This window comes from Salvia miltiorrhiza, chromosome 8 (genome assembly GCF_028751815.1).
Source record: "Salvia miltiorrhiza cultivar Shanhuang (shh) chromosome 8, IMPLAD_Smil_shh, whole genome shotgun sequence".
In the NCBI taxonomy this organism is placed as follows: Eukaryota; Viridiplantae; Streptophyta; class Magnoliopsida; order Lamiales; family Lamiaceae; genus Salvia; species Salvia miltiorrhiza.
Window position 1 is genome coordinate 22,885,087 of NC_080394.1, and position 21,491 is coordinate 22,906,577.

Genomic DNA, 21,491 nt, shown 5'->3' on the forward strand with positions numbered 1-21,491 from the left:
TTGCGGAAAGACATAGTTATGTCTCAGTGAAGCTAAGAGTGAGAAATCCAACCCAGTGTGTTGGTACTGAAGATAGGATCTTTAGTTGTCTAGGTTTGCTGTGCACCCGTAAGCATGTGCCCAGTGAAGTTGTCAGTCTGATCAACTGACCGTGGATATAGGAAGTATTTTTCGAACCACGTAAAAATTCCTTTGTTGCTTATCGCTTTCAGTATTTACCTTTCTTATCTGTGAACAAACGTTTTCTCAACTGAAACTAATTAATAGCAAAGTGAAACTTAAATCTTGACAATTCACTTAATCACAAAGGCTATTTCGAAAGAAATTTTTTTCGCTGCCAGTAATATTAGTCGAACTGATAAATCTTCGGATAGTCAGTGAGATTCATATTACTCATCTGTTTTAAAAACTCGACTGAAGCCTAACGTGTATCAGTTAAAGTATTGCTAAACTCTTTTAAATGAAAAAGGTTGTGTCAGTTTGTATTTCAAATTTTGTTTTGAAAAATAGCCTATAGGTGTATTCTTCCCCCCCCTCCCCAAACACTTCGCTGCCAGTAATATTAGTCGAACTGATAAATCTTCGGATAGTCAGTGAGATTCATGTTACTCATCTGTTTTACAAACTCGACTGAAGCCTAACGTGTATCAGTTAAAGTATTGCTAAACTCTTTTAAATGAAAAAGGTTGTGTCAGTTTGTATTTCAAATTTTGTTTTGAAAAATAGCCTATAGGTGTATTCTTTCCCCCCCTCCCAAACACCTATTTGAGACCCTCCGGACCTAACAGCATTGATTGTGAATTCAAGAACATTAACACCACAAACCATCTCAATTTCTGCCTCAATATACAAAATGAGCTTTCTACTATATCTATTTTCAATCAATCACCCACATACATTGCAGGAAAAAAGAAAAGTATCAAAGTCTCATTAATATAGAAACCAAATCAACGGCCCAGATCCCCCCCCCCATTTTTAGCTCTCTGTTTATCTTCCTCAGCTCTCCTCTTTAGAGATGGCAGTGGCTCTTGGACCCGGCCCAAATATGTGGATCCTCCCCCATTTTTAGCTCTCCGTTTATCTTCCTCAGCTATCCTCTTTAGAGATGGCAGTGGCTCTTGGACCCGGCCCAGATCCGTGGATCCAGATCCATTTTTCAGGGTCTGGATCTCAATTTTTTAAACCCGACAGATCTGAATCTGGATCTGGATCTCAAATTTTAAAACGAATCTGGATCTGGATCTTGAAATTTTAGATCTGGATCCAACCCAGATCCGACCTGTGGATCCATTTTATTTAATATATATTTTTATATTTTATATTTATTTTACTAATAATATTAAATATATTAAAAATTAAAAACAATACACTATGTCTTGAAAAATTCATTAAGAACTAAGAAACTCTAGTTTCTCCTACAGTGAGCCGCATCCCTCCCTGCCTGGCTTCCCAAATCCCATCTGATCATCTCTGATTCTCCATCTCCATCGTGCGGCGCCAACTCCGGACTCCAGCCATCTCTTCTGACCATCTCTCATTTTTTTTTCAGCCACCTTCGGTGCCAAATATGATCTGACCATCTCTGTTTATTCCCATCTCTTCTTCAGCCAACTTCGTCGCCACTGTCCGGTGCCAATTTCACCGTTCGTGAGTTCAACATCTGGCCTTCGCAGAACACTCTACCGTCCGGCGTATGCCTTCCTCCACTGTTCGATTTTGTGATTTTTTTTAATTTAATTTAAAATAAGTAGATCCATGGATCTGGACACGTGGACCCGCATATCTGACGGATCTAGATCCCAAATTTTCAGATCCGTTGGATCTGGGGCTGATCTGGATTTGATAAATTAAAACGGATCTGGATCTGGTATTGATGAGATCCGGTCCAGATCTGGCCCGTTGCCATCCCTACTCCTCTATCTCAACTAGCTTTAATTCTATGTGCATAGAAACATAAATCAAGGTTGAGAGAAGTGGAACTTGAGTTAATTTGCATCTGTAGTCTTGTGATAGACTGGTAGTCTAATTTGATAGACCGATCAAAACCATAATCCAAACATTATAGCAATGTAAACAAAATTATAAATATGTTGAAAATAGTTTAGCACTTTGAAATTTTAATGTACAACAAGTTATTTAATTTATTTTTTAATAAAAAAATTTAGCTATTTTACTATAGTTTTTACATTGTAGTTATTTATGGGGTCTAAGTTTTTAAATACCAGTTTTTAAAAGTAGAGTGTTTAATAAACCCTCTTTAAAACTAACTCTTTTGTGTACCAAAATGAATTAAAAGACTAAAATACCCTTTACGATCCGCACCACTTTAATTTTCGCGTAACATGACACGTGCCCATGATCGTGGACACGATGGGCACGACCATCGATGGCGTGGTCGTGCCTATCGTGTCCACGATCGTGGGCACGACCACACCATCAATGATGGGCATGATGTCGTGGTTGTGCCCACGATCGTGGACACGACACGTGTCATGTTGCGCGAAAGTTAATGTGGCGGGGACGGTAAGGGGTATTTTAGTTCTTTCGCAAATTTTGGTCTACAAAAGAATTAGTTTTAAAGAGAGGCTAAAAAAGGTGGTAGTATTTTTTTTATAGGTTTCCACTTATTCTTTATGTTTTTTTGTAATTATTTTATAAAAAATTAAAATAAAAATAAAAAATTACAAAAAATAAAAAAATTATAATGTGGACAATATAGTAATATAGCTAATTTACCTTTTTATTTGATTTAAAAAATAGATTAAATAAATAAAAAATTCTCTATTTAATTAGTTTGTGGCCGCAGAGATTTATTGTACGAAAAATCAAAATATATTGAAGATAACGTAATACTATAATTAAGTTCCTACCTACAATTTTGCACAGTAATCAGTCAATGAGACATTATAAATCATTTAGGGGGCTAGAGTAGATTACTCAATTTTTTTTTTTTTTTTGAGGCGTAGATTACTCAATTCTTAAGTGCACCTGTCATATGGCTACGTACTGTACATAATTAGGTCATATAATTAGTACTTGAACCACTTTATTTAACTGTAACTTATCTGTATATTTATTTGCTAACTATCTTCGCTATTTACGATCCCATGCACTACTACAAAAGTTTACATACATAACAGTACATAGATAACGGTTTTTTTCAAAAACCGTTATCTATGAGCGCACTTTTAGGAATAGATAACGGTTTTGAAAAAATCCGTTATCTATGTACTGTTGTCTATATCCATAGATAACGGTTTTTGAAAAACCGTTATGTTTTTGCGTTATCTATTAGTTGCATACATAACGGTTTACAAAACCGTTATGTAACCGTTATCTATGACCATCTTTTATAACGGTTTATTCATAACGTTAAAGAACCGTTATGTATAAGAGTCATTTACAACGGTTTTGGAACCGTTATCTTTGAGCGTATCTAAAAACTGTTGTGTATAATTTTTTTTTATTAATTTTTTTTTATTAATTTTTTAAAAATTATATTATATTATATTATATTAAAAATAACAAATAAATTGTTTATCCTAAAATTTGAATTTATTCCTAGATATAGATTTTAAAAAATAAAAAATCATAAATTTTTTTTTGTTTTATCATTAAGTAACACTTATATAAAATCTAAATTAGAAATCTAAATACCAAAAATTGAATATTAAAAGTGAAAAAAGAGAAAAAAGAAAAAAGAAAAAAAGGAATAGATTTTATTTAGAAAATGTAGAAATTAACCCCAAAACTACCAGCCCTAGTTCGTCCTCCCTCCCTGTCTCCTCCCTGTCTCTCGACTCTCTCTCTCTCTCCCCTCTCGACTCCGGCGCCGGCGCCGCTGCCCCACGCCGGCCCGTCGCCGCCCACCCTCGCTGCTGCCCCGCGCCCTAGTTCTTCTCTGTTCGATTGGTCGAGCCCTAGTTCTTCTCTGTTCGGTACAACGCAGCCGTCGCCATCTCAGGGAGACCGGCGAGCTACGCGACCTAGAGCCCGCCCATCGTTGCTGGTGGTCCGAGGATCGGCGAGCCGATGGTGTTCTACGGCCGGTTCTCTTCTCAACTCTACATAATCGAGGCAGGAAAGGGGGAAAGCCCTAATTCTCCGATTTGCAATCGAGAGCGGATGAGGTTGATAATTCTCCGACCTGAAGCCCTTCTCCCTCTCTCTACCTCCTCTCTGTGCCGCCTTTGTCTCCGGCAAGCAGCCGCTAGCCGCCACCTTCTCCAGCCTGGCGTCGCCCCATCCCCATCACCTCTCTTTCGCTTCCACCACCACGGTATACTCTCTCTCTCTCCATTTTCTATATGTATTTCTATCTTTGCGTAATTAATTTTTGAATTTGGGCAGAGCAACCTCCGTCGTCGGCTCAGCGCCCACCACCGCTCCAACCGCACCACCACTGCCCCTGGCCTCTGACTCCGACAACAGTCGCCCTCATTCTTCAGGTAACAACTAAATGAAATTGAAGAGTGCATTAGGTAGCAAATTTTAGGGCATTTTGGACTCGAATTTTAGGGATTTATGGCTTGAATTTTCACTAGTTTTTTTTTTCTTGTTTCAGTTCATCTCATCTTTTTGTTCTTGGTTATTCTGAATTGAGAATATTGAACACTACTGATGGTTTTGTTGTCAGCGTGATGTAAGCAACTGGCAATGCATATGGTATACCCCCCAGGGGATAATATATTGGGAACATGAACAAGATGAACGAAAAACAGAGGCACAGCTGCTTGAATTTAGAGAACCATACTTTCGAAGGGCTTAGTCTTGCTATCCTAACTGTTTCTACCTTAACTTTCAAAGTTAGAACACTTGAGTTTGAAGTCCATGTCCGTAGATGATTTTCATATGAGCATGAGTCTCGATCTTCATTTAGAAGCTACTTGAAACTTACTGATACACCATGACCCTTCCTTCATAACTTGTTAAAAGGTTTCTTTGTTTTGGTGGCAGTTGCAAATTCATTCTTTACCTGGTTTTGATATGTCGTGTTTCAGTCTTTTGACTAAGCTGAATTCCCAACCGAGAGGTCTTTAGTATAATGATTGCAACAATATATTAATGATTATTTCTCTTTTCCCATCTTTCTGCTGGCTTTGGTGTAATGAATGGTCTAACAGTACTTGATGCTTCTATATAAAAGATGGAGAATGGTCAATATGCTCTTAAGGCTCCACGTTTCGTGTGTGTTTCTTGGTTGACTCACTATCTCGACAACGGAAAGTTAGAGAAAAATGTTATGATAGATTTTTTGAGTCTTTGTTGTGCCAATGGACATTAGTATGCTGCCATTTCTGCTACCTGTAGGGATGCCACTGCACTTAATTCCTATATATATAATATTGTACTAATTTTACATCTAGAATCTTCATGTTAATGATCTCCCACTACTCCAATAGTCTATTTCCATTGAAAATTGTAATTATCATCACAATTAGTGGATAATTTGCCATGGATTATGGATCTGGGAGTTGAGCAGGATATTATCCCTTTCTGGAAATACAATCTGAAGATGCTCTTTGAAAAGTGTTTTTTCTCGTTTTGTATCTACATCGTCACTAATGAATAATTTGGGATATAATAGGCAAAAGAATTTGTAAGATAAGAGCTCTTTTTGTATAGGTGATTCTGCCTCTGTTGACCTTGATTCTCTGCGGTTTTGCTTATCGTCTTACCTTTTCAAATTTCAGGACTCAATTTCATTTTTCTGTTGATTACTGCAGAGTATTCTAAATCTTGTACATCATATACATACAATGCTCTCTGTATCCGTTCTTCGCATTAGTGGTCAAATCAGGTTTAACAGGTCTGTTGTAAGAAAATTCTGTCAATTTCTGTGTTCTTCATTCATCATCGTGCATTGTTGTGACCTCTTTTTAATTGTGTGAAAATCATTTTTTAGGGACCTTAGTTCAAATGACATTGAGGGATCAATCCCCTACAGTTTACCTCCCAACCTCACGCACCTGTAAGATACTCGACATAGGCTTGTTCGTGTAAGAACTAAGACCATTTGCTTCAAAAGTTTTACAATAATAACTGTTTTGGTTCTCTTCAATGCATATCAGAAACTTCGCTGAGAACAAATTTAGTCAGAGCTTTCCATACTCGATAGAGAAGATGAAACACCTCCAACATCTGTAAGTAGCTCTATGTTTAATAGGATGTGGTACTGAGAATTCCAAGTCTTCTGTATGATTACTGACCGTGTTTTACTCCGTGTTTTATTAAGATCTTAATTAAGATTGTAAGTCGATGTTGCTTGGTCATCTCAAATTATAAGAAATTTAAGGTTATTCTGGTTCAAATTTGATTAGATACGATTCTATGTTAAGGTAGGATATTTCTCAAACTTTTAGGGTATGGCTCATTCCTCATTCTGTTTCATCTTCTTATCTAAGGTTTCATTCCTTCATTTTAATTTTTGGAGCTTAAGTGCCCTAATCTTTACATTTATGTTGTTTTAGGTTTGAAAGTACACGGTGATAGAGAGATTGATAAAGAGATAAGCTTCAAGGTGAGTTTTATGTCCTCTTGCTTTTAGTTTTAGTTTTATATCCTCTTCCTACATTTTATACCATTGCTTTTAGTGCTAATACTCACTATTAGCACTTTCCACTCATTTTCTTTGCAACTTTATCGCTTGCATGCTGAGAGGTTGGTATTTGGTAATCTGCTTATCAATCTCTTTTATTGAATAATTTGGAACAATTTAATATATTGAGAAGGGTGAGGTTGGAATTGGTGTTAGTTCTTATTTAGCATACTAGAACTCTATCAAACAGGTAAACTATCTAATATATTTTTCTGAAGCATACTTGTTTGGTTTCATGATGCTCTATTACTCTGGTTTCTTATCATCCCTCTCTCCACCAAATTTATTAGGCTTGGCCTTTTGTTATTGTTCTTTGTGTTTCTTTTGGTTCCTGGTAGTGGTTCCTGCTTCAGTGAACGAGAATCGGGAGTAATTACTGCCGCCTTTTGGTTATTACATCTAACTAATGTTATATATTTGTTTTTGGAGGTGAATTTGCGTTAATCACTCTTTTATGTCTGTTTGTATTTGTGGTTGTAGATATGTTATAGTAGGTGGTGGAAATTCAGTTGGTTATGCTGCTCGGACTTTTGTTGAGCATGGAGTGGCTGATGGGAAGCTCTGCATTGTCTCCAAAGAGGTTTTTCATTCTATAATATGGCACAAAACTTTGTGTTGCTGCGCTGCTTTAGTTGTTCTTGTGGAGTATCAGACAATGAAATTTTGTGTATTTTGTGAGCCATAATTAGCTTGCCTTTTTCTCAGTTCGGATGGTTTGTTTATAGTAGTACTCTACTTGTTTCAGTTTGTTCTTTTTCCCTATCTTTGCTTTGTTTTCCTCTTCTTCTTTTCCTTCTCGTAGTTAATTAAAATGCCAATTCACAGATAGATCCTAAATTTGCTTCTTCTTTTGTCTGATCTTCCTGGTCTCACTGATACTGAGAAACCAAGGATGAGAGGTCCAAAGAGGGCTTCAAAGATCCGCAAGCTCTTCAACCTTAACAAGGAAGATGATGTTAGGAAGTATGTCAACACATACCGTCGCACATTCACCACCAAATCTGGTGAGATATTTGCATTCATTTCGTATACAAATACAATGATCCTTGTGTGACTTTAAACCTATTTTGATTTCACATGCTTCCATTTGACATTTATTTTATGAACACAGGCAACAAAGTCAGCAAAGCTCCTAAGAGTGGAGATGAGAAAGTGATAGGAGGACTTTCATGCTTGATGTCGGAAATTGGTCAAGCTGTGGGTATCATTTTACAATTATTTTGAGGTCAAAAGACAACCAGAGAATCATAGCAGGTTGACTAACTAGTTCTTGAGGATTTGGTGCTAGAAATATTGTATGATAGATTTTTATTTTAGCTATAAGGTAGTTGGTATTTTCAATTTTGAATAGGAATATGCAATGATGATGTATACTTGATATTTGGTTCATTTGTATAATAATGTATGAATATTTTGAATGATATATAATATTGTTATTGTTGATTCACTACTACAAAAATACACATACATAACACTGCATACATAACGGTTTTTTTAAAAAACCGTTATGTATGAGCGCATTTTTATAAAAGACAACGGTTTTTACAGAAATCCGTTATCTATGTAGTGTTACTCATAAGCATAGATAACGGTACGAAGTAATTCGTTATGAATAAGCGTTATCTATTAGGTGTATACATAACGGTGTTATCGAACCGTTAAGATAACCGTTATCTATGAGTATATTTTTATAACGGTTGTTTTAACCGTTATGTATGAGCGCTTAAATACTGTTATGATTACTTTTTATATTTATTTTTAATTTTAACTTTAATAATATTATAAAAAATAAAAACCCTAATTACATAATTCACCTTCTTTCTCCCAAGTTTGAAGTCTCACCCACCACTCTCTCTCTCTCTCTCGCCGTACTTCTATCTTCTTCTTCTTCTCTCTGCCACCGCCTTACTCCCTTCAAACCCGGCGGCTACTGTCGCCGCCAGCCACCACTGCCACGGTATCCCCTTTGTAGGCCTCGCATCTGCCTGCCTCTCGTTCCCTCTCTAAATCATGAAAAATCCCCAAAAATCCCTAGCTTTCTTCCCTTTCAATTTCCGACGAGATTACCGCCTGAACCACCCTCTTCTTCTTCAGTCGACAGCAACGGTCAGCCGGACCGCCGTCATCTTCCCTCATCTCTCAAGCCTCTATCACCGTCTCCCTCTCGACTCCGATGAGCAGCCGCTATGAATCCCCGCCGCCTTCACCGCTTCCCTCCATACTAATATAAAGATTCGATTTTTCCTCTTTCCCTTCCATTTCTTCACTCGAGCTCCATCCCTGCTCTCCAACAAGACTTCACTCAAAAGGGTATGTGGATATCAACTCTTCCTTTCTGAATTAATGAATCAATTGGTAGTTAGATCATTTATTGAAGAAATGGTTCGAAATCTTGATTTTGATGGGAAACCCTTGAATTATTGCTGCCAGTTCAATTGCCCCTTTTTTAAGCTGCTGGATCTTCGTATTTGTGGCCGATTAACCCTAATCTATCTGTGTAAGAATTTAGATGGATTATTACCTGTTGTGGGCAGGAAATGATTTGGATGCCCATAAATGTGCTAATCTTACTTGTTTTTTGATATTTTTGTGATGTTATTCGAGATGATAATGAAGTATGTTGTCAAAATAAGTTCTTACTAGTGTGTATCTAGCTGTAGAGTCAGTTTGTTTGGTTCATAATTTACTTTTGAATGATTTCTGCATTTTACTCTTTCATTTAATGTTATTACATTGGCTGTTGTCTTTTCCAGGGTAATATTTTCATATCTTTTGTACGTCTATGTAACCGAGACATCTTTTATGTTTCTTATGCTTGTGGATATATCTGTGATTCAGTGTTGGAACTGATTCTTCTGAAAGTATGCTTTCCGATGTGGATGTGATTGTTTTGGATGAAGTGCATTATTTGAGCGATATATCCAGGGGTACAGTTTGGGAGGAGATTGTGAGTAATTTTATATTATACAGGAAGCCAAAATTTACATAATTGTTTATGCTGTTAATTATTGCTTATATAGGTAATTTACTGCCCTAAACAAGTGCAATTAATCTATCTTTCTGCCACTGTCGCAAACCCAGATGAGTTGGCGGGTTGGATTGGTCAGGTACTGCTTCTACTCTTGATCTGTCATGCAGTTGTTGTGCAAGGTAGTATTTGAAAAAGTACTTTTTTAGAATTGCATGGAATTTGTAGGTTAAATTTCTTAATATCCTGTAAGGATGTTTGCTTTAAATCTAGAAAGGTGTGATAAACTATCATTGTACATCATCATAGTTCATCCTGGACAAATGGTACTCGGAGGGAATTTTTAGTGGAAGGTAATACAGTGTCTTTCAAGATTGATAAATGAACTACAATCCTGCTGCAAGAAAGAGTCCCTTCAAATGATTGATTTTTTTATAACATTCTATTTCATTAGTCATTACTCATCTGCAATTGGTCCTCTAGAGAACTATTCAATGGACAAATTGGCATCCATTCTTTTTCTCACTTTCATCTATTTCTTTATAGAGTATTCACTTTGCTTTCTCATATATAATACTTTGTTCTTCTGTTGTGCTTGAAAGATTCATGGAAAAACTGAGTTGGTAACATCATCTAAGCGTCCAGTTCCGTTGACTTGGCACTTCTCAACAAAGACAGCATTGTTACCACTTCTTGATCAGAAAGGCACTGGCATGAACAGGTGACTTCTTGTGGTAGATATTGCTAGAAACCAAGAACTTCTTAATTAATTAAATACTTTAGATATTTTTTGATTGTTGCCATACAAGTTTAATGATGATTGGTATGCGCGGTGCTTCTCAAGTGTTCAGTTCAAATTTTGTACTATTACGTAATTTGAGTTAAGAAGATAGTCCTTTATGCTTGAGTTTTATGGGATTTGTGGCTGAAATCTTCCAGAAACTGCTATTGTATGTCACTGTGGTATAATTTTTAGTATAGGTTTTGTTAGATTTGCTTTATTAGCTGCAGTTTATAATAGTACGAGAAATCCAATTGCTTACAATTATCTTGCCACCATATGAAGCAGGGATCTGGACATTTGTAGTTAACTTTTTAATAATTTGATATGTGAAGTGTTTATCCTATCTGCACTATAATAGCTTTTCCTAGACTAAGATGATTGGTCTTCCTTAATTCCTTAATTTCCTATCTGCACTATAATAGCTTTGTCTATGTGGAAAGCCTACACTTTTTAGAATTGAGGTTTCTGATGCTTCATAGTATACTTACTAAACTGCTCGTGCATGAGTTTTTTGAGGAACAGGCTTTCTTTTTCTTTCTTTCTTTTTTACTCGATTTCTTTGTATAATAATGAAATACTTGTTTACTTTTTCTTTCTTTTTTACTCGATTTCGGTCAAGCTTTATTAGTTGAAATGCATCTCAATGCAGGAAACATGGATAAAGAGGAACATGGTGTTTACTGTTTTATTAGCTCCATTTTTTGATGAAATAGACAATATATAGCTGTAACTTGTAAACCCTCTCTTTCAGAATTAGAATTATAGTAGGCTTTTACAGTTCTATGACCCGAAAGATGTATATTTACTCTTCTTTATGTCCTGTAATGCAAGATATTGGTTTCAGTGTTGCTGCAAGTTACTTAAACGATACTCCTGCTCTGAAGAAGGCTGATATTGGAAGTGCCGTTCCTTTTCAGATCGTCGTTCGTCTGTTCGTCGGCAACTCACGCACACCGCACACGGTAAGCCCTCTCTTTCAGAATTAGAATTACAGTAGTCTTTTTCTTATGTTTTTGGAATTAGAATTACAGATTTGCTTGAATTTGTTTCGAATTTTACTCTGTTATTGTAGTTGGGTACAAGGAATATGCTTAGTTTCATCTTCTTTGCTAAACTTAATCATGTGAAGCTTTTATTATTAAATGAAATATAAAGTATTTTCATAGGACTAGCAGATAGCTTGAAATTTGATATTTTGGTACTTTGATTTGGTATCTATTTTTTTATAACTATGCATCAATATTTGATATAACTCACATGTTGCCGGATTTTTTTAATTCTCCAGCTCATTAGTGTAATTGAGTTTATCATCTTGGCAGATCAAGTAGATGGGAGTCGATGAGCTATGAGGACTACTACAAAAGAGAAGGCTGAAGCAGAGAACGTCGTTTCAAATGTCTAGCAAGTTGCGCGCATTTGTAATATTTTTTAATTAATCATATAGCTAACTAGAATATTTGTGTTGTTTTCATTATATTTGGATGATAATGTATGAATATTTCGGATGTTATATAATATATGTTATCGATGGCAATGCCATTTGTTGTTTTAAAATTATTAATTTAATTTTTTAGATAAATAATAGGAAAATAAAAAAAATATATATTACAGTTATAAAAAGTGTAAAAAACTGTTATAAAAAATGCGAAAAACCGTTATGTATTTCTATCAAAGATAACGGTTAAAACCGTTATAAAAAGTGCAAAAAACTGTTAACAATGATGGAAAAAAAAATATATATATATCAATACATAACGGTAAAAACAATAATACATAACGGTAAGAACCGTTATGTATCACTTGTAAAGATAACGGATATTAACCGTTATGTATGAGCGCAGAATACCGTTATCTATACGACTATACATAACGGTAAAAACAATAATACATAACGGTAAGAACCGTTATGTATCACTTGTAAAGATAACGGATATTAACCGTTATGTATGAGCGCAGATACCGTTATCTATATGACTATACATAACGGTTTTTTTACCGTTATGTATGACTGTATCATAGATATCACCACTATACTTATCGGTTTTTTGGGGTCATAGATAACGGATTTTATCCGTTATCTATGAGCGTTTTTGTAGTAGTGATTTTATCATTTTGTCGTTTTATAAAAAGTGCAAAATTTAAAAATATACTACAATTATAAAAAGTGCAAAAAACTGTTATAAAAAGTGCAAAAAAGCGTTATGTATTCTAATCAAAGATAACGGTTAAAATCGTTATAAAAAGTGCAAAAATCGTTATAAAAAGTGCAAAAAACCGTTATAAAGAGTGCAAAAAACCGTTATGTATTCTATCAAAGATAACGGTTAAAACCGTTATAAAAAGTGCAAAAAACTGTTAACTATGATAAAAAAAATAAAAAAAAAATTAATACATAACGGAAAAATCTTAATACATAACGGTGAAAAACCGTTATGTATTCTATCAAAGATAACGGTTAAAACCGTTATAAAAAGTATAAAAAACTGTTAACTATAATATGAAAAAATATATATTATGGAATAGATAACGGATAAATTATAATACATAACAGTCGAAAACCGTTATGTATAATCAATATAGATAACGGTTTTATAACCGTTATGTATGTGTGGTTGTACTGTTATCTATTCCCTTCATAGATAACGGTTTTATAACCGTTATGTATGTGTGGTTGTACTGTTATCTTTTCCCTTCATAGATAACGGTTTTTAAACCGTTGTGTATGACACCTATAATAGATAACACCACTATACACAACGCTTTTTATATCTTGATTTATGTTTTCTGTATATGAATTTGTATAACGAAACTTTATGATCGCCAATCACCATATACGTAAATTATAAAATCGACATTTTTCCCTTTTCTTTTGATAATTTTAGAAGTTAATTGCAATTAATTCAATTATAGAAACTTATAAATTTGCGGATGAACTTTTGAAATCTACTTTCGTTGAATTCGAAAACAACAAGTGAAAAATTCTCCAAAATTATTGATCAAATAAATCAGTTGACACTCATTGAAAATCCGAACTAATTTGATAATTATCCGCTTTGTTGGTAATTAAATGCAATAATTGAAGCCACATTTTCGGACCTTGTGAATATATCGTAGTACTTCCATGTAAATGGACAATATCATAGCCTTTATTATTTTCACAAGATTCTATAACACACCATAGAAACTTTAAAAGAAAATTTTAGATAGATGCATCCGTGGATTATCTCACTAAAAAGAGTACTGTTCACAAAACTGCACGAGTTTCAAAAGTTATAGACTATATCCACTCAATTTCTATATTGTCTACTATATGTATTCATTAATTTTTTTAATTATTTAACACATTATGTGTTGGAAATAAGGTTGCGGGCGTTTACAATGTAACAGAAATATAGAAGATCAGAATTACAAGGTAAACTAGAATTACAAGGAAAACTGTATTGAAATTACAAAAAAATAAAAAACCAAAAAAAAGCTGAGTCGAGGAAGATCATCTATCCGCAAGACGAGATACGCCCCGGTAGTACTTCCGACAGCTGAGTCGAGGAAGATCCTCTATCCACAAGACGAGATAAGTTCCGATAGTGCTCTCGATTTGGTGTGTCGCCTACAAAGATGAAACGGCTTCGTCTCGTGGTTAGCAGCACCGCAGACCAACGAGCTCCAGCGAACTGGAACGAGGTGAGGACAGAGCTCTGGACTATATGAGTGCAGAGTGAAAGCGTGAATGCAAAATTATTCTAAGTGTTGGATGCATGGAGTGGCTGTCCTATTTATAGGCACAGCCCACTTTGTGGGGGAGCCTGCAACATTAATTCCTTGTGGAAACTTCTGGTGTTGGGAGACCAACAGGTCCTCCCGTCAGACAAGTCCCCGTGTGCGTGTATGGATTTTGTAGCCCGTTGCGTGTGCACACAATTTTATTACATATACTGATATAATAACTTATATAATATCTTAATTATCATCCACAAATCAATGTGGGATAGGCATTAACATCTCTTTAATGCTTATCACTTTCCCACAACTCCATATTTCAAGTACCAAACTTTGAAAAACTATTTCTCACTCACCGAAAATCGATTTTTAGTAAGTAAATATACTACGATCATCTACTCGAAACGTAGATCGATCTTGTATCATTTAATTATGCTAAATTAAATGTTTTCGGTACTCAAAAATTAGCCAAACATTGGTCAACTCAATAACCAATTTTCTACAATCCCCCACATGAGTGGAAATAGCAAAAATGCATATGCAGACACAAGCTCTATTCTCAAGAGACCTTAGTGCATTAGAATAGGTGGTTTGAGGCCTTGAACAATTCTTAGTTAATAAAAAATAACTTAAATTATATCGCTGACACTTTTAATTACTCCATCGGTATTTTTGATTGTACCACCGACGATATAATCAGTTATGCCGATGGTATAATCTATATATTTTTTCGATGGTATAACCGTTTATAATGATGGTACAATCAATTATTTTCAATGGTATAATCGTTTTAGTAAGGGAGGAGAGACGGTAAAGAAGAAGGAGGAAGAGAGAAAATCTTAGGAGAGATGTGAAGATAAAAAATAAATAAAAAAATAAAAGGAAGGAAGAAAAAGGTAAAGGAGAGAAAATCTTTAAAAAATAAGGGAGGAGAGATGCGCCGCAGGTAAAAAGGAGTGATCGAGCATGAGGAATACCATTAATAATCATCGTTCAAAACTCAACTGATGCAATATTCTCTACCGAACTTTAATTTCAATCAAATTCTTCTTAAAATTTAGATCCAGTCAAAGATATATATGACACACACCTCATTTGTCAGCCTTTAACAACTCATATACCGTCTTCGAGGAGACACTATAAGTAGGGGTGTAATCGAACCGAGCCGAACCGAATAGTGGTGTGCTCAAGTTTGGTTTGTTTAGTATCGAATCGAATCCCGAACTTTACTTACCGAATACTTTGAGGCTCGCGAGCGGCTCGCGAGCTTAATCGAGCCTATACACACTTTCTAAATTTATATTTATATTAAAAATATTGATTATTTTATTTTAAAAATAAATTATTTTATTCAAAATAATAAATATATTAATTATTTTCTTATAACAAACAAAATTAATTAGTGATTTAATACAATTATTATTAATTTTAATGGATAAATATAAGTTGTGTCTACTAATAATTTATATTTTTCAAACTGAATCACTTGACGAACATGTTCACGAGCTAACGAGCCGAATACTACTAAGCTCAAGTTTGGTTTGTTTATTTTACGAGCTTCTCTAAACGAACTTGAACGAGCTTTTTTCGAGTCGAGCTCCGAATAGTTCGCGAGCGGCTTGGTTTGTTTACAGCCCTAACTATAAGCGGTGCAAATTCCTATCTACGAACAGTGAGGTCCAGGGTTCAAATTTCACCGCTCCCCCTCCCCAATAAGTCAAAAAAATTAAAAAAAAAACAACACATATACCAAAAATATTCTATTTAAATTGCAATATTGATTATGTATTGTAGATTATTTACAATGAAATATTTTCAATAGACAATTCTACAAGCTTGGATAATTTTATATAATACCACAAAATAATATACATATACCAATACAAAAAAACTTACACCAAACATATAATTTCCCAAAACCCTACCTTATATTATAGGGCTAAAAAGGGAGCACAAACAGTACATATGTAAATCCTAATTATTCTAAAAAAACCCTACCTTAGGGCTAAAAGGGAGCACAAAAAGTACATATGTAAATCCTAATTATTCTAATAAATCCTAATTATATTCTAATAATATTAGTCGGAAGAAACTTGAACATTCCAACACAGCTCAAGCAAAAACTAACATGACAAAAAACAAATTAACCAAAAAGAAAAGGACATCAAGAATTCCACACAAACCCAAGTAAGATTCGAGCTATAAGGTCCATGGAACTCGTGTATCGTCCATAAAATCACATTTGCTGAAACTTTCCGGCGGAAACTCCGGCCAGTTCAGGCTCTGCTTCTCATCTAGCAGCGTCGGCGCCGCCGGAATATCCCACATGCTCCGCGCTTCGTCGAGCACAGAGCTCTCGCTTCTGTAATAGTTGTCGTAATAATCCGGCACGACGGAGTCGGTGCAGGAGGGAGAAACCGCCGGCTGCGCCGCCGGGGTTTGCATGTTCCGGCCGCCTCCGGAATCGGGTTCCTGGAGGTTGAGCTTGGCGCCGGCGCCGTAGAGGCGGCGGGCAGCGTCGTCGTAGGCCTGCGCCGCCTCGAGGGAGGTGTTGAAGGTGCCGAGCCAAACCCTGGCGCCGCGGTTGGGCTCGCGGATTTCCGCCACCCATTTTCCCCATGTCCGCTGCCGGACGCCGCGGTAGGTGCAGAGGGCGTTTTCCGGCCCGCCTTTTCCGCGCATGCAGCCCTTCCTGGAGCGGCGGACGGCGGCGGATCTCTTCTCCGGCGCTGTGTGGGTGGGGGGTTGGGGGGGCATCCGTCGTTTTGCGGCGGCGCTGAGACTGTCGGTTGTCGCCGGAAAAGTGAGGGGTTCGTCGTCGAAGTTGTAGAGTGGCTGAAGAGTGTGGTGGCGGAATTTAAAGGGTTGGGGTGGCGGTGATGACCTTTAGGGTGGGGGGGTTGGATGGGGGGTGGGGTTGGCCTTCGTTGACGTCTTTTCTGTGTTCCGTATATTTATTGATGCCATATTGTACTTATATAATAATGTTTGATGTGATTACTTGTTATTTATTAAAGTTTAAAATACATTGTGAAATAGAGGATTCATATTGATGTGTTTACTGTTTCATTGTCTAATGTCTATGACTAAGTCGTGATGTGTAAAGGATTAATTTAAAACTATCGATCATATTTCCTCTATCCGCCAAGAGTATGTCACAATCAGCGATGAGAAAATACCTCATCTCCCCTGTAAATATATATCTCATCATGATATAATTACCTTTTAGAGCATCCATATTGGTGTTACATGATAGCTTACATGATAACTTACTTGATGAGGGGAACCACATTGTGTAAAGATGCTGCATTGGGATTACATGATAGCCTACATGATTTTTTTAGTTTTGATTTTTATGCTTTTCACTTACATGATTTTTTTAGTTTTGATTTTTATACTTTATACTTAAATTTAATTGCTCAAATTTAAATAACACATTTTACTAATAATTAAAATTTCATTAAAATAAAAAACCTAAAAATTACATAAAAAAAATTAAAAAACCTTAAATATACGATGAGGTCCGTCAACTCCAGGGTGTAGGTTTGACGGACAATCTTTCCTCCGTCATCCTCCTCCGCCGCCGGCGCCTGCCTGTCATGCCGGATCTTGTGGGCAATTTCCTTCCTCCGGCTGCCTTTCTTTGGTTTGGCGGCACTTTGGGCTGCCGAAGGCATCTCCTCGTCGGATGGAGGAGCATCCCCTAAGTTACATCCCGACAAATCGGGATGATAGCCGTCGGATAGATTGGGGCACCAATTTAGGTCATAGTAATTTGGGTTGTGTGGATCCATGGAGGGTGTAGAGAGAGGAAGAAAGGAAAAAGTGAGGAAGATGAAGAAGGTGAAGGAAGAAAGTGAAGAAGAAGAAAAAGAGAAGAAAAAGAAGATAAAAAAAGAAAAAAGAAAAAAGAAAAAAAAAGGTCAAAATAAACGGAAATCGCGAGACAGTCAAATTTAAAATTCGAATTTTCGATTATTTTTAAATGGCGCGTGTAAAACACGCGCCTATTTTGAACGGTCGATCGGGCTACACGTTAGAACGTGTAGCCCTCGTGTAAGAGAGGGCTGCATCGCCTTACAAGATGCGAGCCTTACACGAGTAGGCCGCTATCGTGTAGGCGATGCGGATGCTCTTAACCATGTTCTTGAAATCTGGACCTCAATTTGATCGTAATTTGGAACCCATCATCACGATAAATAACATAAATTAAAAAGTTAAGTGTGCTAAGATAAATGGGAGAGAGTATATTTTAACAACTTTAATGTATTAGTAAAACTAGTATAAGTCCATTTCAACTTATTTAATTAACAAATTTCATTAAATGAATTATAATAAATAGGAGTATTTAAATTTAGATCTAAATAACTTGCTTAATGTGCGATTTGAAAAATAAAAAAATCCGGTATGCGATCGAGGTGGGAGGGGACGTGTAAGAAAAGGGGGCATGACTCGTGAGCCGCCCTTCGCTCATCTCTTGGAGTTTGTTTCAACTTAAAGGCTAAGTTAGTTAGAGATATGGGGGAAGACTTCATGACGAAATAGCTTTTGTCGAGAATCGAGATATGTCTAACACCATAAATTGTATTTTTATAAGACAAATCTATTCTACCATATTGTGGCCACCACAAATTAATATAATAAAAAAAATCTTAATTTATTTTTTAAAATAAAAATAGAATTTAGTTATTTATTATATTCTTTAGATTTTACTTATTTTTTTATTTTTTTGTATTTTTTATTTTTAATGTATTTTTCAATAAAAATAAAAAAAATAACTACAATGTAGAGAATATGATAAAATAACTAAATCTTATTTAAAAAAATAAATTAAATTATTTTCTATTTAAGTAAATTGTGGGTGGCCACGTTACTGTTTAGCATTACTAATTTTTATAATGTAATTATTCAGCAATTCTCTTATGTAGAACTTTCATCTAACGTAATTGAGTGCTTGCAATAATTTAATGAATGGTTAATTATTATGAAATCGGAATAAAGTTGTAAATTAGGGCTCAATTTTAAAATGTGCACTTATGACATCATTTTAAACTACGATTCAATATCCCAGATTTTTAGGACCAACAAAGTTTGATGCGTCTTTCCAAATTTTTCCTTTGTGAAAATATATTTTGACAAATGAACGATTTAGCTTCTGAATAAGAATTATTATTGATTAAAACGACATATAGAGCTAGGAAATAGTTGTAAATTTGTCCACACCTTTGGCAATTTTTCATTAAGATAGTAGTTTAAGAATTTGATTGTTATTTTCTTTAATTTTTCGACATAGACACTGATTTTGGAGATGTACGTCAAAACAAATTCGGGTGAAGATTGTGTAAATTCTGACAGTTAATCCTATATATTTTGCAATGTATTTGGGTACTGCATCTAAAAAATTCGTCAGTAACTACAGTTATTTTTGTACAGCTATAGAGGGAAATTTTATTATAGCTCTCTTTCATAAAAATATAAGTTTTATAGCCCTAGTTTATAATAGATAAGTTATGTAGTCATTTTAAGTTTAAAAGACTATAACACCCTTTGACTTTTTTGTACTCGATGGCGCCATCGTATACACCATCAAGTACTCGTGGTGCCATCGTGTACACCATCGAGTACTTCGATTACTCGATAGTGTTGTAGAAAATCTTTATTTTTTTCATTACTGGATGGTGTACACGATGGTGCCATCGAGTACTCGAAGTTTCAAAAAAGTCAAATGGTGTTATAGTCTTTTAAGCCTAAAATGGCTATATAACTTATCTATTATAAACTATGGCTATAAAACTTATGTTTTTAACAAAAATGGTTATATGTGATAATTCCCACTATTTTATTATTATTATTATTATTATTATTATTATTATTATTATTATTATTATTATTATTATTATAAAATAATACTAATAAAAATGGTTGCATAAAGAAATATTTCCAACATTTATTGATATGGGTGGATAGAGATAAATTAGCCATGCATGTGATGGATATTTGGGCTTCTTGTAGCTATGCCAAGTGTGACTATACCCAAAGCCATGACAGTTGTAATATCACTGGTTTATGATATGTTTATTATTTTATTGTTGTTATACATGATTTGTTTTTCGTACAAAATGAAAGTGACATCATTTATCATTTTGGTCCAATTAGTTTTCTTGCTCTGGGAATTAAACTATATATGAATATTATGAAACAAATATTTCAGCTAATCTGAACTATATCGATTTTTATCATCTATAAATACAGAGTATATAAAAGAGTAACTGAACAACATTAAAAAAAATACTATTCCCTTCTCTATAAAAAAATATTATATTGTGAACGATACAAATTTTTATAAAATATGAATTAAATTATTAATAAAGTAAAAAGTCTACTTTAAATTTAATGGAGTTGTGTGGTCCGTACTACTATAAACGTAAGTGACAAACGGAAATAAAAACTGGAATAACGTTGGATCTTGTTTCTGGATTAAGTAGAAAGGAGATATATGATCGTTTTATTCTTCTATAAATCTCTGTTATGGGTGAATCTCCATGAAAAAGGGACAACTTTCGTGTAGTTTGTGATTGAATGTAATTGTTAATCGCTCTAGCCGCTTTTCTACTTAAAAGATTTTTGAATTTTTCCTCACAGTTGTACTCGTAGTTTGAGTTTTTGGTTGTGGTTAATTTGGGTGTTGGGAAGGGTTTTTTTCTCTCGCTCACCATCGCGCTCAAAAGTTTTTCGAATTAGTTTGCCCCCAAATACTCTTAACTACTTGTCATGTTCCCATTGCAGAATAAAATACTCCTTCCGTCCCACTATAAGTCGCTCAAAACTTTTCGGCACAGGAATTTAAGAGAAGGTGTAAATTAATTAAAAGTGATAGAGCCTACGCTTTCTCAAGGGCTAAATTTTTTCATTTATGGAAACATGTCACTTATAGTGATACGACCCAAAATGAAATAAATGTCACTTTTAGTGGGATGAAACAAACTAAGCATACTCTTTCAGAACGAAGGGAATATTTTTTATAATGAGCTTCATCCGCCTGTCGGCCGATGACTACGTGGAGTTGGGTTAGGTTCTAAAGTTTACGATCTGATGTACTATGAAAACAATCTGGGTGATTCTATTTCTGGCCCATATTTTAATCTCCATATATAGTCCTTTATTTAATAAAAAACTAAATATTTATATAAAGATAAAATAGCATTTTTAATATTTTATTAAATAAGGGGCCATGAATAGAATCACCCAAACAATCCGACTAGAATAATACCCAAGACTAGGGATGGCAATCTACTCGCGGGTAGTGGATATCCGCGAAAACCCGAACCCATTAGGGTGGGTTTGGATATCATTTGATATCTACGGATAGTTTCGTGGGTACAATTCACTATCCATTTAGTTCGTGAGTATGGGTTTGGATACTT

At 35.1% G+C, this 21,491-nt stretch overlaps 2 protein-coding genes across 9 annotated transcripts; one reads left to right on the plus strand and one right to left on the minus strand.

The window, feature by feature from the left end:
- The first annotated feature begins 8,428 nt into the window (after positions 1–8,428).
- Positions 8,429–11,884, plus strand: LOC131001929 (DExH-box ATP-dependent RNA helicase DExH15 chloroplastic-like). Of its 8 annotated transcripts, none has more exons than XR_009094079.1 (7): positions 8,429–8,908; positions 9,437–9,545; positions 9,619–9,705; positions 10,169–10,287; positions 11,000–11,083; positions 11,182–11,312; positions 11,670–11,884. XR_009094079.1 is itself a non-coding variant. In XM_057928577.1 (6 exons), the coding sequence occupies exons 2-6, from the start codon at positions 9,462–9,464 to the stop codon at positions 11,676–11,678; spliced, it is 417 nt and encodes a 138-aa protein (XP_057784560.1). In that variant the 5' UTR covers positions 8,429–8,908; positions 9,437–9,461; the 3' UTR covers positions 11,679–11,884. The 8 variants fall into 8 exon arrangements, 1 of the variants encoding a protein (XP_057784560.1); XR_009094080.1 differs by having other exon boundaries at positions 11,195–11,312; XR_009094077.1 differs by having other exon boundaries at positions 10,169–11,083.
- A 4,009-nt stretch (positions 11,885–15,893) lies between these two features.
- Positions 15,894–17,011, minus strand: LOC131001930 (dehydration-responsive element-binding protein 2D-like). The gene has a single exon (XM_057928579.1). It carries the CDS (start codon positions 16,822–16,824, stop codon positions 16,267–16,269), a length of 558 nt encoding a protein of 185 aa, XP_057784562.1. The 5' UTR covers positions 16,825–17,011; the 3' UTR covers positions 15,894–16,266.
- Positions 17,012–21,491: the final 4,480 nt, after the last annotated feature.

Coding starts and splice junctions, on each gene's coding strand:
- LOC131001930 (XM_057928579.1), bottom strand. CDS start 16,824: ATGCCCCCCCAACCCCCCACCCACACAGCGCCGGAGAAGAGATCCGCC.
- LOC131001929 (XM_057928577.1), top strand. CDS start 9,462: ATGCTTTCCGATGTGGATGTGATTGTTTTGGATGAAGTGCATTATTTG. Junction 9,706..10,168: donor TGGCGGGTTGGATTGGTCAG/GTACTGCTTCTA, acceptor TGTGCTTGAAAG/ATTCATGGAAAAACTGAGTT. Junction 10,288..11,194: donor AAAGGCACTGGCATGAACAG/GTGACTTCTTGT, acceptor TATTGGTTTCAG/TGTTGCTGCAAGTTACTTAA.